Source organism: Ursus arctos, unplaced genomic scaffold, assembly GCF_023065955.2.
Source record: "Ursus arctos isolate Adak ecotype North America unplaced genomic scaffold, UrsArc2.0 scaffold_3, whole genome shotgun sequence".
In the NCBI taxonomy this organism is placed as follows: domain Eukaryota; kingdom Metazoa; phylum Chordata; class Mammalia; order Carnivora; family Ursidae; genus Ursus; species Ursus arctos.
In genome coordinates, this window is record NW_026622985.1 from 94,394,788 (window position 1) to 94,412,489 (window position 17,702).

The following is a 17,702-nucleotide window of genomic DNA, read 5'->3' on the forward strand; positions in this document are numbered from 1 at the left end:
TGTTTTGTTTTGTTTTGTTTTGTTTTGTTTTGTTAAAAAAAGGTAAGTACAGGACATTTGGGTGGCTCAGTCGGTGAAGCGTCTGCCTTCGGCTCAGGTCATGATCCCAGGACCCTGGGATCGAGTCCCACATTGGACTCCTTGCTCAGCAGGGAGCCTGCTTCTCCCTCTGCCTGTCATTCACCCTACTTGCTCAGTTTCTCTCTCTTTCTGACAAATAAATAAAAATCTTTTAAAAATAATAAAAAATTAAAATTAAAAAACATAAGTAGTGTTGTGTTCTCAAATGTTTTGACAGAGGCTGATTTTAACAGAAAAGAGATGAAGCTAACCTTATTTAATTAATGGATCTTTACTTAGGGAAAGGTAAACGTGAAAGTCTGGATATAAATAACAACCAGGGTGTTGTCAGAATCATGTCAGGAAGAGAGAGAATTACTAAAACATACTGTAGTTTCTTTGCTGTCTTAGAGGAGCTGGAGGAAGACAGTTCTGATAAGGTCAAAGTGGAAATTCATTATCTTATGGAAAATGTGTTACTACACGGGCACCATAATTGAACTTGTTTTAGTTGGTTTAAGAAGAGCAAGGTGGAAAGGATTCTGATGGAGAGGCATGTTATAACAAATGAAGGGAAATTAGGGTCTAGAACAAAATGGCCTGTTCAAGCTCTCTCGGGAGGGTCATGGCAGACCCAGACCTTGAACCAAAGTGATTCAGGAACTTCCTAGATCAAGTTATTTGTATTCTATTGATGTTTTCTTAATTCATACTAATATATTGTGAAGGTCTGTTACGTGCTGGCTACTGTTCTAAGCAGTGTGCATCCAGTGTTGAAAATGACCCCTGCCTGCTCCCCATCTAACATGAGGAGACAGACAGAAGGAAAATGTGCAGAGAGGGGTAAATACTATGGAGAAAACAGAGCCTGACAAGGAGATAGAAAGCAGCTGTGGTGGGGAGGGGCAATCAGGGGAAAAGGTGGCATTGGGACAGATATCAAGAGGGGGAGGAGTGGGCCCTGTGATTTCCAAGGATAGAGTGAGAGCAAAGGCTCCAAGGAGGGGCTGTCTGACAGGTCTGAGGAAGGCAGGGGTCAGTGTGGCTGGAGCCAGAGGAGCAAGGGGCAGGTGAGGAGGGCAGGAGGTGCTGGCGGCAAGGCAGGCGGGGCTGGATCACAAGGCGCTGGATCACAAAGGGCCTTCAGCTGTTTCAACAGCTAGACTTTTGCTCTGAACAAGACCCTGTGCCGTGTGAGGGCTTGGAGTGCAGTATCCGAATTTGGCTGATATTTTCAGAGGCTCAGCTTGGCTGCTGTGTGGAGGGTACCTGTAAGAGCGCAGGGGTGGCATGCAGGGGGTGGTTACAAGGTTTTGTGTGTTGGGGGCAGGAGGGGATGGGGGCTTTGACCAGAGCGGTGGCGGGCGGGGAGGTGAGGGTCAGGAGTGCTCAGACCCTGAATGGAGAAGGTAGAGCAGACAGGATTCACTGACAGGTTGGATGATGAGTGTAGAAGAAAGGGGGGGGGGGGATGTAGTGGGGACCCTAAGGCTTTGTCCTGAGCAGTTGGGAGAGTAGAGTTGTCCTTTAATTTATAATTTGTTGAAAAAACTAGATTGTATAATCGGTAGAATTTCACACTGCATGGATTCTGCTGACCTTTTGGGTTAGGTCATTTGGCATATTCCCCTTCCCCAAATATTCAGTTTTCAATGCATGTTTCCTAGAAGCTGGCAGTCAGGGCTGTAAGCTCGGTAAAATCCATGTTTGATTTTGTCCACTCTGCTTCTCAGACGGTGTTGTGTACTCCCATCCCAAGGCACATGTCCCCGTTTTGACTTGTGGTTATATTAACAGCTGTGAGTAGCCATTGTTTAGAGCCTCTTTGTTAGAAGTTACAAAATGATGGTCCTCTAATCCCATCACTTAGTCTTCATTTATGAGCTGAAATACTTCCATAAAGAGAGCGTGTAGTTATGTGAAGGTTCCTACAGGTAAGGTAGGCTAAATGCTGGATTCTTCACCCTTATTTCCTAATATTCAAAATAACGAGTTGATTACCTGGCATTTTCCAAGATTGAACATTTCTTTTTATTTTAATGAACTCCTGGAATTAAACATCCCTGACGTATTTTATTCCATCGCAGGAGATTCTTACTGATGTTAAAATCATCCTTATTTGTTCCTGGGGGTTTTCAAACTGCCCTCTGTTTCCATTAGCTTATTTGTTTCTGTGTGACATTATGTTCCAGGCTTATCTTGTGCATTTCCAGCCCTGAAATCAGTCACCTCACCTGGCAGCCTAGTTTCCTCTTAATGAAAAATCATATTGAATGATGACAATCTGGTGCTACAGGTTGTCCTTGTTTGGGGCCTTTTCCAGTGGACAGAGCTAGGACACAAGTCCACATTTTTTTAAAAAAGAAAAATTATGGGTTCCTTGTGATGTTTCTAATTCAAATTCAGGAGTATGTAGGGTTATAATTTAATCTCATCAATCTTATATTCGCTTCTCCTTTTCACACATTGAAATTTTCAGGGTCCTAAAGCATCAAGGTAATTACTCATTTGTCTTGTTGCCCATGTAGAGAACATTTCAGTAACAGAGAATGCAGTGTCCGATTTTACCTGAAAGGTCAGGGTGAAAGGAACATTTGTTGACAAGATGAGGATGCCTATTCTGATTAGAGCAAACAGCATAGACAAAGATTCAGAGGCCTGAGAGAGCACAGTTCGTTTCGGAGAGAGCAGATCCTGGTGTACCAGAGGAGTGATGGGTTAGGGAGTCAGGAGGAGGGGGAACATGACGGGCCTCACATTCAGTGCTGTGAACGTTAGCATCAACCAGAGACACAAGCTGTTCTCTGTGTTTAGGAAGTATCTTGCGTTTAGTTGTGTTTTTGTTTTGTTTTTTTTTTGTTGTTGTTGTTTTTTAAGATTCATTTATTTATTTTAGAGCCAGGGGGAGAGAGTGAGCAAGCAGGGGAGAGACGGAGGGAGAGGAGGATCCTGAAGCAGACTCCCTGCTGAGCACAGAGCCCGATGCAGGGCTCCATCTCACCCCCCTGAGATCATGACCCTAGCAGAAATCAAGAGTCAGCCGATTAACCAACTGAGCCACCCAGGTGCCCCTTGCATTTGTTTTTAATAAAAAGCATTTCTTTCTACTTTGTCTAAGGAGAACCTGCAGGCTAGAACTTGATAGATGGCGGTCCTCGACTCTGTTCTACAACAGTTCAGAGAAAGTGTAGCTCAGTTATTTCCTACCACTTAAAAAGTGCTTGCATACTAATGACCCATTTTGTGGTATTTTCTTCCCACAGAGGACAAAGTGTGGACCATAGTGTCTCACGATCTGCAGATGCAGACCACGGTGGTGGGCTACAGCCCAGAAAAGTACTCTGTGACGCAGCTCGTGTACAGCGCCTCCATGGACCAGATCAGCGCCGTCACCAGCAGCGCCGAGCACTGTGAGCAGTACGTCTCCTACTTCTGCAAGATGTCGAGGCTGTTGAACACCCCAGGTAGGCTGAGAATGGAGTGTTACTCTTAATTACTGTCTCAGCTGGTGCGCGGAATTACCTAAACAATCCAACAGGTGTGACTTATTATCTTATAGTCCAGTCTCTGAAGTGCAGGCAGCTGTGGGGGAAAAAAAGCAAAACATCACTTGGTTGGTTTTCTGGGGAATGAAGCTAAGAAAGTACGATTTTCAGAAAAAATTCCTTTGTTTTCAACTTACAGATTTTTCAAGTTTATGTGCATATATGTGTGTATGAGTGTTTCTGGTGTTTAATTTTCAGTAGTTGCTTTGGGCAAAAGTGTATCAGAGCCTCTTGTGAACTTCCAAGTAATACCTTCTGAGTTCTTCAGCTGTCTTTAACGTAAAGCTAAAAGCCTTCTAAAGGCTACCCGAGGTAAATAGCATGTAGAATAGTGATAAAATTTGGAGCTCTTTATTGTCTATAGTCATTTAACAGTATCTGCTTGTCTCTAGAAGTTCGACCTAATTTTTTTCTTGATGGCTTCCTTTTAGCGATGCCTCAGGGCATGTGTGTGTGTGTGTGTGTGTGTGTGTGTGTGTGTGTTTGGGGTGTAGAAAATAAAGATTTTTCCAAAGGATACACTAGAAATATCTTTTCCAAGAGATCCATATGCTTTGGGGTTCTTGGCAGCAAATTCAAGATGTTGACAGAAAACTAAATCCCTCAGTCTATAGTATAACAGAGTAGAAATAAAGCATGTGCTCGGAATCGGAGAAAAAAACGTTCACACTTTTCAGCCTTGCTGCTCTCCAGGTGTGACTTTGGTGGAGTTAATTGAACTCTTAAGCCTCGATATCCAGTGTCTTTTCCATTCAAATAGGTATTATAGTGCCGACTGCAGGTGAGTGAGAATTTCATAGGGTCATGTACTAAATGCTTACTCTAGGGTTTGATGCACTTAAGAACTTCACAAATAGCAAGTAGTGTATTGATTATTTTTAATATTAAGCAACTTTAGAAGTAGCATCATGCTAAATCACAGACCAATGGGCTATTTGCTGCCCCCAGTCAGTGTCGGATTGGAGGCAATATTGTGTGGAATACTTACAAAGAAGAGTTATATAAAACATTATACATAATATTTTAAAGATTTGAGTGTTTCTTAATGTGCAAAGCCTTGTGCTGGAGTTATGGACGAGTGTAACCTGTGGACTCTAAGAAAGTAAAATCTGTAAATTGTGGACATGATTGGTTCAGACAATTAGTGCCTCTGCTGTTGGAGGAAAGGAAGTGATCATGGCTGGGGTGTTGAGGTGGTGCTTAGAGGCAGAAAGACGATTTGATGATGTTGAAAGAGGGTAAGCTAAAGTCTAGAAGACAGAATATGAGTGAGTATTCAGGTCATGGTGAGAAGTAGCTCAGCAAAAGCAGAGTTCAGTAACAACAGGAAGAAATAAGGTTGGAAAATACACCAGAGAAACTGGGGGCAGGGAGGGAGGTGCTGGGGGTTGCATGGGGTGTTCTGCTGTGGAGCTGGGATTTTTTTCCCTGAAGACAGGTGCTTCTCAGACTTCATCAGGCATTGGAATAACCCAGGACATTAATAACACACAAATTGCTGAGCTCCAGTCCCCGAGTTTCTGATTCACTAGGTCTGAGGTGGGGCTCAAGAATTTGCATATGTAATGAGTCCAATGGACTGAATTGGATCCTTCCAAAATTTGTATGATGAAATCCTAACCCCCAGTGTGACTGAATTTGAGACTGGGCTTTTAGTAGGTAATTAAGGTTAAATGAGTTTGTAAAGCTGGTGAGATAAGTGTCCTCATAAAAAGAGGGAGAGCAAGCTGTTTCTCTCTCCCACATGAGGACACAGTGAGAAGGCAGCCATCTGCAAGCCAGGACAAGAGCCCACACCAGAAACCAAGATGGCTGGCAAAGTGATCATGGACTTCCAGCCTCCAGAACCATGAGAAAACAAATGTATATTGTTTAAGACCCCCACCTGCAGTATTTTGTTCTAGCAGCCTGAGTGAATTAATAACACGAGTTCCTAGGCAATGACAACATTGCTGATTTAGAGACCACTCTTTGAAAACCACTGCTGTGGGCCATGGGAAACCTTTCAAGTCCCCAGCCCAACTGTTCTTCCCTGCACTTGCACTTACCGTAGCCTTTTTCACAGGATCCTGTTTTCAGTGCCTGGAAAAGTTAACCAAGGATGATAGAAAATCCAGGGCACTGGTTCCAATTAACAACTTCCATCGGCTTGTTGGCACTGAGTTTCATGAGTGAATGCTCCTTATTGAGGTGCATTCCAAAGATCTCAATTAGTCTTCAGTCCTGGGGTGCAGATGAGGGTGAAGGCCAACTGCTGACCAGACAAGTAGCTTGCTACCATCAGCTTTATTTTCTTCCATTCTTCTCTTAGATTCCAAAGTCAACTTTCGCTTTTTGAACTTTGCTCTGGTGGTTACAAAATACAATGTAACTTTTAAATAAGTTCAGTTTACAGTTTGGGCACTAGGAGAATTAGGTTAGAAGTAAGCAGAAGAGTTTGCTTCTAGTGCTCCTGGTCTTGCTCTTCATTCCTTCCCTCTTCCCTCTTGGATGCTCTGTGTCTCCTCCCTGTAGCCACTAAGAGGCCCCATACACTTACTACACTCCTTTTCAAAATCAGAGGGTTTCTAAAACATCAACAAAAGTAGGATAAATTTGTTTTTAAACAGTATTTCAGTTACATCTTCTAATAATAAGCTAAGCACACTTCTTGTCAACCTCCAGACACCTTTTCAGGGGGAATAAATACTAAATTGAAATCGAGTTAATTGTTAATCCACACAATAGCAGATTATTTTCTTGTGATTCCAGACATTGTTTCCAGACCTTTGTAGATGATTATTATGCTTAATAGATTGTACTTTGAAAATAAGTTTATCATATGCTGCTTGCCTGTGTGCACATAGTATGTATGTACTATGTACATACATAGTAAAATTGTATGTATACAATTTTCACTCACAAAAGATTAGTAACTAATAAATGTTTGCTGATCGGAATGAAATGAAAATATACAATTTTAAATATTACCTCATCCTGCCTTCAGGCAGTTGTTTTAAACAAGTGTGTGCCTCACCATGTTCAGGTTTGTCAAAATGCTGATTCCAGGGCCATACTCCTGGAACTCTCATTTGATAGAACTTGGTTGGGGCCCAGGAATGTTTGCTTTTAAAAAACCATCCACGGACAGTTCTGTGAACCGAACACTACGAAACACCATCTTTAATTTACAGTGTGGAGGTCTCTCATGTTAGATTTTAAGGTTTCAGTTCTCCATGTTGGAGAAGATTAAAGGGACTATTAGAACTTGTCAGCCAATTAAAAGAAAATGGCATACATAATTATCTGCTCCTTCAGCTAACCTAGATTGGCATTGTAGTATTTATTAATCCTTTTCATACATCAGTCTCTAAATGTTATACAGTGAATTTCAGCCTTCCTTTCTGAGTCATTCTTCATACTCCCAATTTCTATTTCCCAGGCTTGCTAATCTGTAGAACAGCTGAAGCAAGAAAAAGAAGTAGTTGGTGTAGCAAGTGTTTCTGTATGATCGTGTTCTATATATGTCCAAATAAGAAAGAACACAATTTAATAAAAATCTTTAATTTGCTGTTTTAAGGAGCTAATGTTTGCTGTAATTGGGTTTTTTTTTCTCCTTCCTGGTAACATTCAATTTTAAATATCCATTTACTCGTTCTTAACTAAGACTGAATTATATTGGAACTTCTGTAGTAGTACTTGTGACATCTGTTTGAATACAAAGTATATTCATTATAGTCATGGCAATTAAAATGAATATCAAATGAGTTTGTAATAGCTATGCACTTAAAATGTTATTCTTTATTTTAAGAGCCTTACCCTGAAGAGTTCATTTGGGGCTCTATAGTTTCTAATGATACTTATGATAAAGAGTTGATTTTGTATGCATATGGACCTCATTTTTATTTTGATAAATGTTTGGCCAACAAATGTAGAATTATTCATTATTTGTTTCTCACAACTTTACCAGAGTAGTAATGTTATCTCTTCTTTTTATTACTACAAAATTTAAAAATGGTATCAATTTTAAAGTAATGATCTTGCCATTCATTTGGTCATATCTATTCTTGCCATGTTACTATTAATTCAGTTGTTCTTAGTCAGCTTTGTAAAAGACATAGAAACAAGACAAAGTTACTTTATTCCAGAGAAGAGCCATAGAGTTTGGAGGGTGGCTACCAATTTGGGAATGAACAAATTCTACCTAAACAAAGAAAACCATTAATGGGTATCCAAAACCAAAAGGATGTTAACATGTTTTATATTTATATCCTCAGAACTGCAAATGTAGTAATAACTGAACTTATGAAAGACAACAATCAAACAATGAAATCTACTTCTGAAATAGTTTAAAAACCTTATTTGATAAGTTAGATACCAAGAGAAAGTTTCATTAGATTCCACTCAAGAAACATCTTAGTCAGCAATCCTAATGCTTTTAGGTAGAATATTTCCCTATATTTGGACACAGCCTATTAGCCTGCTTTAAAATGCTTATTTGTATAACTTAGATGCACTGGAATCATATATTTATTTTACAAAACATTATACTTTCTAATTAAGAATTTTTTTGCTGAAGTATTTATTCCTTACATCTATCAAGATTTATCTAACTGTAGAGGTGTAAACTTGTTATGGTTCCTGTTTTTCTGACTATATTTAGTGTTGTGTTCATTGGTTTCCAGTGTTTCATTTCTTTTAATTTCTCAGTGTAGTCTTATTCTCATAGTTTTATTGCTTCTTTTGTTGGAAGAAGCAATATAAATTATCCATCCTTTTGGGTAGTTTACTATTAGATTTTGTATCTATTGAAAAGGAATTATGTTCACAATTTTTGCCTGTAAAGTAAGCTGTGTAAAATTCAATATACTTTGATGATACTAAACTGTGATTTAGTGGCCTCCAAAAGACAAGAAAACATGACTCTGGTATTAGAAATTGTAACCTATTTTTAGAAAAAAATTTCTAAACTTTGGTGAAGTTATCAAGAAAGTGAATTTTCCAAATTGACCTTATGCATTATAAGAAAGCATGTTGTTTGCCTCTTGAAACATAGGTAAAAGCATTGTTTGATGGCAGCTAAAGATTAGCATTTTCATTGTGTCCAGTCAGTATATTAATCAAAAGATTAATCATTTATCTAGTTAATTACTGTGTTAAATAATTATACTAACACTGGAGGATTCAGTTAAATGGGGGCGGCAAAGAGGTAGAAATAACTAAAAGGGAAAATTAGAAGATTAAATCTAGTAACATTCCACACCCAGGCAGCTAGACTCTCCATAGAGGGTGCTGTGGTGAAAAGAGACAGAATGATCACAGGGAAAATAGTTAGAGGCTATTTCAGCAATATGGATAGAATTGATGAAAGCCTGAACTGGAATAATGAATGAGATAATCAGTCCACAAATACTTATTGTTTCTGTGTATCAGGAATTGTAACATGTAAGCTGACATGTGGATTCATACAAGTTAAAAAAAAAAAAACGGCAGGGGGAATTCTAGTTTAGAGATGTCAGAATGGGTAATTATTTGGAGATGGAGGTCAGGGGACAAGTACTTGGGAGGAAATGAGGGAGGTCAGAATGGCTGGAGTGGAGACCTTTAGGGTAGGAGACAGAAAGGAGACAAAGAAGAGTCTTGAATGACTTAAGGATTCCACTCAAAGGGCAAAGGGAGTGGTTTTAAGTGGGAGATCCCAGCTATTACGTGGTGAACAGCATGGAGGGAGAGCTGGGTTTGTAGAAAGAGAACATTCCGCTCAGGGCCACCGCAGTATGGAGGAGCCTGGATGTCTGAGAGGCTCCCTGGACCTTAAGAGGGAAGACTGTCTTTCAAGTGTGGGTAGTAGAATCAACACGAGTCATGATTGCTTATCTGTGGAGTAACTTTAGGAGAGGGGAAAAATGCAATCTTCCCCTATACCCAGAAGTAAAGATAAAGTGAATGACTCTGAGCAGCTGTAATGCCTTCATCAGATGACCCAGCGAGGTCATGGGAAGAGCAAGGAAAGAACATTAAAGGAGAGAAAACACTAATTTGCGAAGGTGATTGCAGGAGAGGTTGCAGCTAACTAAGAGGACTCAAAAGTGATAAGCAGAGCAGTAAGAAGCGAGTCAAATTAGGAAATCCTAATAATGAGGTAGCTAAAGCAAAGAGGTGTTTAACAATAAACAAACAAGTAAACAAAATGAACAAAAGAAAATTGAGGTGTGGTCAGTGGTGAGACATCATACAGAGGAAGCCAGGCCTTGGCTTTGGCTGTTGGGAGGCCACTGGAGTTTCCCGTCAGTGGTCTCTGGTGGGTAGAGCCACTGAAGAATGAATAGAAAAAGGGAACAGCAAGTGAAGGTTTTCAAAACGTTCTATGGTAAGGAGGGGATGGCTAAATACAGAATTGCTACTTAATCAGGAGAACCAAAGTGAGGGTTTGGGAATTTTTTATGTTTTTAAAAATGAGGGAGTTATGAGTAAGTTTATAAATGGAGGAGGCAGTGGAGAGGAAGAGGCTAAAGATTTAAGAGACAAAAGGAATGACGGGGCCCCAGGAGAGAGGAGAGAATATGGAAACAAAACAAAACAAAAAACACCTGCTCTGAGAAGGGTGATAAAGGAAAGAGTAGAGATTTTCATTAAATTTTATTGACCAACACCATTCTTGATGTTTTATCTCCTTTAACTCTTTTAGTTATGTGAACTAGATTTTATTATCTGCACTTTGCAAAATAGGGCTCAGAAAGGTGAATAAACTCACCGAAGGTCACTGTAGCTGGAAGTAAGAAAGCGGGGTTCAAATGCAAAACTAGCTTCTCATAAGCCTTGCCTGCTGATTCACTGAGGAGAGCACGAACATGTGGAGAAGTCAGTGTCCCCCCACTAAAGTGAAGATCGAGAGAACCCCAGCAGGATCTGTACCCATCCCATCTCTTCAACCACCATGAACAAACGTTTTCCTTCGTGCCATTTACGTTTTCTGTCTCTGATTAGAAATGCTCTTTGCCAAGTAACCTTTGGTCAAGTCCAGTATTTCTGATTAATAAATTAATCTTAAGGGCAAATTTACTGAGGACAGCTTAACTGACCTCTGCTAAAAGGGTACTGCATATCAGGGTGCCAGCTTCTTGAGCTTTGAGGTGTGACTTTGAAAAAGATTGACCTTCTAGAACTTGATGAAGACTTTTTATTTCTGCCTTTTTATTTTGTGAGTGCCTGTGCATACCTTCCTTTTTTTTTTTTTTTTTTTTTGATGACTGAAATAGGAATGAAGGGATACTTTGAAGTAATCCTATATCACGCTGCAGAATTTGGAAAGTGTCTTCTCATATACTTAAATCATCAACATTTTTTGTTTGTATATCATATTTAAAATTAACCATTTCAATGACATCATAAAATGAAGATAAACCTAATTGATTACTGTGCGTAAATTATGTTTAAAAATACCTTTCTCCTCAACAGGATACTGAAAGAAAAATTTTACTCTAAAATCCCTTGCAAATATCTAGTTTTATTAAGAAACATTGAGCAAAGATTTGTTGAATACAGAATACTCTGCTAGGTGCTATGAGAATACAAGGAGGGCAAAGAATAGTTTTTAAACATGTGCCCTAAAATATAGAAACTTCTTTATAAGGAAGATAAAGTCATTTATTTTCTGAAGGGTTTTACTGATACATCTTGGGTAAAAGATTGAATAAATTTAGAATTCATAACAATTTCTAAAAACATTGATACATGTATTTTGGACGGGAGGGAAGACCAGGAGCTATTTTGGGGAAGCTTAGGGATGGGAGGAGAGAGGGGTCTTGAGTTCCATGGGCCAGTGTACCAGTCCAGGTTCAACTGGAGAAATAAAACCAGGAAGAATATATATATTTAGAAATTTATTGCAAGGAATTGGCTTATGCAGTAGTGGGACCTGGCTTGGCAAGTCCAAACTTGGGGCAGACTGGAACTCAAGAATGAGAAGAAAGCTGCTGCCCATGGGTAGAATATTTTCTCCAAGGAAGACCAAGTCCTTTCCTCCTTTCAGCTGATTGAATCAGGTCCGTCCGGCTTATGTGGCCTGATCTGTCTTACTGAAAGTCAACCAGTAATGGACTTACCAACATCTATAAAATACCTGCACAGCAACACCTTGGTTTGTGTTTGGTTGAGTGACTGGGCACTGTAGCCCAGCTAAGTTTGCCCACTAAACTGATCATCATAGCCAGCAAAGATTATTTTTTTTTAATGAACGAGTGAGAAATCCATTTCTAGAGTAGCAATGATTATTCCCTCAGTTGTGGAACATGGAGCTCTCTCTGTCAGCAGAGACAGGTGAGAGCAACGTGTTAAAGGTGTTGGGGGACCTTTCATTCTGCTGTCTCTCCATTTATGATGAGGGTACACATGAATGTGGTTTTAAATTGCCAAATAAAATATCATTTTATACGGTTAGAGCAATGGTGATTTGAATCAAGTAGATCAGCTTTACTCAAGAAGTCAAGAACAAAGATTTGCCTTTTTTTCTGTGTTATTTCAAAAAAAAATTATGGATGCCTTTAGTCCATATTGTAACCAAGATCTGTGTCCACCAGGATCTGGCACTATTCACTCATTGTTGGCTCTAAGCTCTGCCTAAAGGAAAGCATCTCCATGGATCCAAATAAGTGTACCCCATACCCGTAACCTTAGGAAAGCTGCAGGATAGTTTCCTCCATCCACTTTATTTTGCGGTGTTCCTCTGTTTTTACTTTTATAATTGAATCAAATCCCATTGCCATGCAAACTAAACGTAATGTTACAGAAGCTCAGAGAAAGTTGAAAAAGCTCACTTTTTCTTTTAAAGAATGGATAAGAATGAAATAATACATGAGTTTTATTTCAAAGACTGTATGTCTTCCAAGTTTTGTTATTTCCCACTAGTGAATGACAGAACTTCCCTAAAATACTAAGTCTCCAAAAAGGCAGCTGGTCTCTCTTATCCTGTTTGCCTGTGATTTACCAAAACCAAGTGACTGGGTAGTTTTTGTAGGACAGTAAATGTTTGGAGTGTTAGTCCAATAGGAACGCCACAGCCATTTTGACCTTCATTCTGTATCTTTAATTCTCTTTAAAAAAAATAACTTTCCCCCCTCCCCCTCTTGGTACTGGATCTGAAATTCAGGCTAAATGTATTGTCCTCTATATACTTGATAAATAATATTTTAAAATCCCTAGATTAGATTATGATGAAAGGAACAGAAATGGCATAGGTTTGTTAAATGCTTACTATGGACATTTACATATATTGGTTCATTCTGTCCATCCCCAAAACTTTATGTTATATATTATTATTTCCATTTTATATCTGAAGAAATATAGAACTTTGGAAGGGTTAATTCACCGAAGGAAAACAGTAAAAATGGTGCTAAGAGTCCAAACCAAGATTAAAATCTAGGTTTATGTGCCTCTAGACTAGCATGTATTTTCTACCAAGATGTTAAAAAAAAAAAAAATGAGGAAGGGAGGAGAGGAGAGAGAGAGAGAAGGAAAGAGAACAAAAGAAAGAAAATGGAGCCACCAAAACTAATTGGGGAAATTTTTAATTTTTCCTAAAGTGCAAAATTAGGATGTGCTTTTAGCAGAATTGAAACAGAAGGCTGAAACATTTTTGTTAAACAGGAAGCCAAAAGGGACATTTATGAGACCTGCAAAGGCTTCATTTTGAAATTCTACCTTTTTTTTCAATATCCTCGATTTGGCCCTGACAAGTATATTAAAAAATATGGTTTAGATGATAATTTGTTTGGAATCATATTGAAAAACATTTGATGTGAAAGAAATAAAAACATGCCTCTCTTTCTATACAGCACTTGACTTTCATGTTTTAATATCAAGGTATTTCAAATAGAACAGGTGAATTGTATATTGGTGAAATAGAAAAATGTTGCAAAAGGTTATCCACTTTTCAGACGTGAGATATGAAAACAAAATGTTGATTTTTTTTTTCTTTTCAGAAGAAACACACACGTAAGCCTAACATACATGCCATGCCCAACATTGCATTCTTGCCTTATTAATTTGCTGTTGACATATTGCCAGAGACCCTGTTAGAATGGGCAAGGGCAGAGACAGCCAGGTCTGCCTGTGGCTGGGCAGTGCCTGAAGGGTGGCCCTAAGACACAGACACGGACATAAAAATCACTCAGTAGAGACAGAAATTTATTTTCTTAGGGTAGGGAATTGTTTTCTGTCTAAAGAATAAAAAAAACTCTTAGTTCAGACTTATTGTAAGTGGGAGGGAGAACGGATGAGGGAAGGTGGCTCCATGCTGAGTAACAGGAGGGAGGGAGTTTTGTATGCAGGCAGTGGAGTGGGGTGGTGGGCAAGAGCCAGGGGCAGGAGGACGAAGCCAGAAGGAACATGGGGAATTAACTAGAACAAAACGGCCTGCTCTGCATTCTGTCCAGCCGGACCGTAGAGTCTATTTAGTATCTCATAGCTTTTATAAAATCATATTGATCTAGTTAGCCCAAATGTTAAAATCAATTATCTTTCTTCTTAGAAGGCAGCCTTGTAAAGGCAGCCAAATTTTTTTAAAATTTTGTTTCATTGCAAAACATCAAGACAAGACAGTAAGGTGATCAAAGCAACCAAATTACTAGGATCAGTGCTATGAGATTGGCAAGTCTAATAAACGAAGCTTAATACATAATCATGGACAGAGGTTTCAGCTCTATTAACCACGGTTATGAGTTTACATGAAGAGAACTGGTAGAATAACTTATAAGGTTTTAATGTAAAAATAGGAAGTATTAATGAAATGATGTCCACCAAAGCAGAGAAAAAATGTGCACTTCCTAAATGAACAGTCACTATACATAGGTCTGACTTTCAGAGATGACCTAAATTCTGGAATCACTAGACACATATTATCCAAACTAACAAAAAGCAGCAAAAACATGAATTAATATGGTAGATGGTTTTAATATAAATACTTGGCATTGGGATGTTATAACTTCTAAGAGTGTACCAGTATCTGAAAGTATACTCTAAATATGATAATGAAGTTACAAGATATTCAATGGCAATGACTTCTTTCCTCCTATCCTTGGGCAATTTATTCTTTTTCCTTCCAGTCTTTCAATAGATATTGTTCAGATTAGGCAAAGCATCCACCTTCACTATTTGTATATGCATCTATATGTATATATGTATGTATAAGTACCTGTATTTTTTCACCTGTTGGGGTACATACCAGTGCACGTCTCTGTAATAATCTAATGTATCTCTGTGTGTTCTAAATACCACACACACACACACCCTATATGTTTCCAAAAATAACTTAGTCAAGCAGAATTCCTCCATGAAGCTGGCTAGTCCTGATAGACTTCTTAGAAGTAACAACACACAGAGCTTATTCGAAATGCAAAGAAATCAAACTACTTATGTGGAGTAGGTGTTTGCTACTGAAGTTGAAAACATCATTTGTGGGGAAAATAATCAGTCTGGAAAGAACTAAAAGTTGGCTGTAATTTACTACATTGTTAACTACAAGTGAATTTCAGATCAAAAGTGACAGAGGTGGAAAAAATTAAAAGTAAATGTCACTTGATCCCATATTGCTGAAGCCAGAGTATTTTACCAAGAACAGATAACATACTTAGTGGAGAGGGGTCAGCTTTGGTCAAATATGGGAAATAAAGATCTAAAGTAATATAGACTAAATATGAATAAAAAAAAAAATCACCTGGAGTAAGAATAGTCTGGAAATATATACCCAGTTGTTTTTTTAAAGAACTGATTGTCTACTACCACTGAGAATTGCTGTTATCCTGTTTTGAGCATCACCTCAAGACAGGGACAATCTCACCCAGGTGAAATGTATAAAATATGTATAGGCATGATTCAGAGAAATCTTAAAAAAGCATAAATGATCTGAGGAGGAGAAATATAATTGGGGTTATATATGTAGGAGAAAGGTCTATAAAAAAAAAAGTCCTTGAGAAAATAAAAATAAGTTGAACTGCCTTGGAAATTTCATTTTTAATGAGAAAGGAGAAAAACAAAGAAATTGGGCTTCACTTATATTAGAAAGGATTTAGTAGAGATTTTATCTGAAACAACTTCTTAGGATAGTGTAGATGAAATGCTTGCCTATGCGTAGAAGTTTCAGAAAGGAAAAGAAACTTAGCTTGCATCAAATTCTGGTAGCTGAAATTGCATCACGTGGAGAAGCCTCGAAGGCTGTCTCTCAAGATATCTGACATTGCCTTAATGAGTTTTCTACGATTCAAAGTCAGATTCTTTTGATAGAACTTGATTTATCAGCACACTCTAGTTTGATCTAAAATATAATCAGAGTCTGGGAGATTGAGATCTACCATCAAAATGCCACTGTATTAATTTAAAATGAGAAGAGAAACTGCTGAAGGGGTAGAGTGGTCTGGCCGGCGCCTTCTATGCCAGGCGAGGTATGTGGACAGCAAAGTATAAACCAGGATGCCAACGTGTCAATTTGTAATGAAAAATGGAATGCTGGAGGGACTGGATCCTTTTGTTCTCTACCTTGCCCAAATCACTCCCTGTAGGGCTACCACGTGGGGAACCAAGTTAGAATCAGATGCTTGCTTCTTTAGCGTGGACTTGGAGCACGAGGAGTGAATTAGGTTTTGAGAGAAGGAGTAGGCTATCTTTGGACCATGGAGCCGTTTTTCTTAGGCTGCAGCCATGCAAAGATCGTCTTGTTCACTACCCTCTCACCTCTGCCTTGGCTATCTATCTAGATTCCTTCCGCCCTTGTCTTCTGTTGTTTAGCTCTGTTAATATTTTCAGTTAGATTACAGTAGAACGTTGGTCACCTAGTGGTAATTTTGTTCTAATCCTTGCTTTGCGTTGATATTTTGGTTCAACTAGCAGAGGGTGATCTTATCTTTAAGACTCTTCAGAGAAGTCCTCAAGACCCCTCACTGACAACCAAAGACAACAGAGACGATTTCTTAAACTTCTTTCCAGTCCTCTATGTTGTGGGGAGAAAAAATGTTTCCAGTGGTGTGTTATTGCACCCAGATAACGGAATTTCCTTTTCAAAGACTAGGAATGACAAAGGAAAGAAAAGTTGGGTAGACTTAGAAGATGTGGCCTACATGTAAGTGAATCCTTAGTGTTTCTCCGGTTCTGGACGGGAAATCATCATCATTTTGATTGAGATGTCTGCATTCATTGCCCAGAAACTTGGTTTTGGCTCCCCACAGGGATCAAATGGAATATGCAGATATAGTACTTTACTTCTTAGTAGCTTTTATAGAAATTTTGATCATTTTCATCATATTAGAGCTTCCAATTTGGAACTGACTGTGAAGATGAAGAAACGCTTGCTCAGCAAAAACGTCTTAATATTCAACCATCTACTCCCTGGAAGCTTTTGTGATAACACGTACTACCAAGATGGAGAAACCATTGAGGTGAATAAGCCTTATTATTCATCCATGTGTTACTGTTGAAAATAAAAGGCAGGCCATGTATGTTTTGCATGGAACTCCACTGGCAAGCTATCATATGATAACACAAAGAAAGATAAGGTGGAAGAAATATAAATGGGAATGACTAGAGAGTAATACAATTAATTTATAGCCAGACATATTAAATTTGTTTAAGATTGACAGCAGATTTGCCCCTGGGAAGGAGAAGGAGAGAAGGGAATGGATTTTACTTTTAAGAGCTCCTGAAACCTGCTAGGATGTGCCTAATGAGGTGATGTAATATAAAACATCACAAGATGTGAAATTTGCATAATGCCTTTTTTCCCTAAGAGATTGCTTTGAAAGAATAACAAAGAAACTGAAATGAGGTGGAAAACAAAATAACAAAACACAAATATTTTCTCAGTGTTTGCAAATATTAAAAATAATTTCCTATCTTCTGATTTGTTTGTTCTCCTGAGAGCCCACCTGGATGTCCTCAGAATGTAAAATGAGACTTTAATTAATACACTGGGATTTATATTTCTCTGTAACTATACCACTTGTATCAAAAATGTTCATGTCTGCTTATGAGCCATGCAAAGCAGTGGTCGTGTGAATTACGCTGTGTAGTGTGGGACCAAACACCTATACGAGGCTTTGATTCATGCATAAACTGTTGTGGTAAACAAGC

The 17,702-nt window shown here is 38.7% G+C and overlaps 1 protein-coding gene across 1 annotated transcript in view; it reads left to right on the forward strand.

The window, feature by feature from the left end:
• The window catches only part of CNTNAP2 (contactin associated protein 2), a 1,356,273-nt gene that overhangs the window by 737,735 nt on the left and 600,836 nt on the right, over window positions 1–17,702 (forward strand). The window contains exon 14 of the mRNA XM_026479097.4: window positions 3,324–3,524. Within this exon, the coding sequence (XP_026334882.2) occupies window positions 3,324–3,524 (201 nt within the window). The remainder of the gene's footprint in view (window positions 1–3,323; window positions 3,525–17,702) is intronic.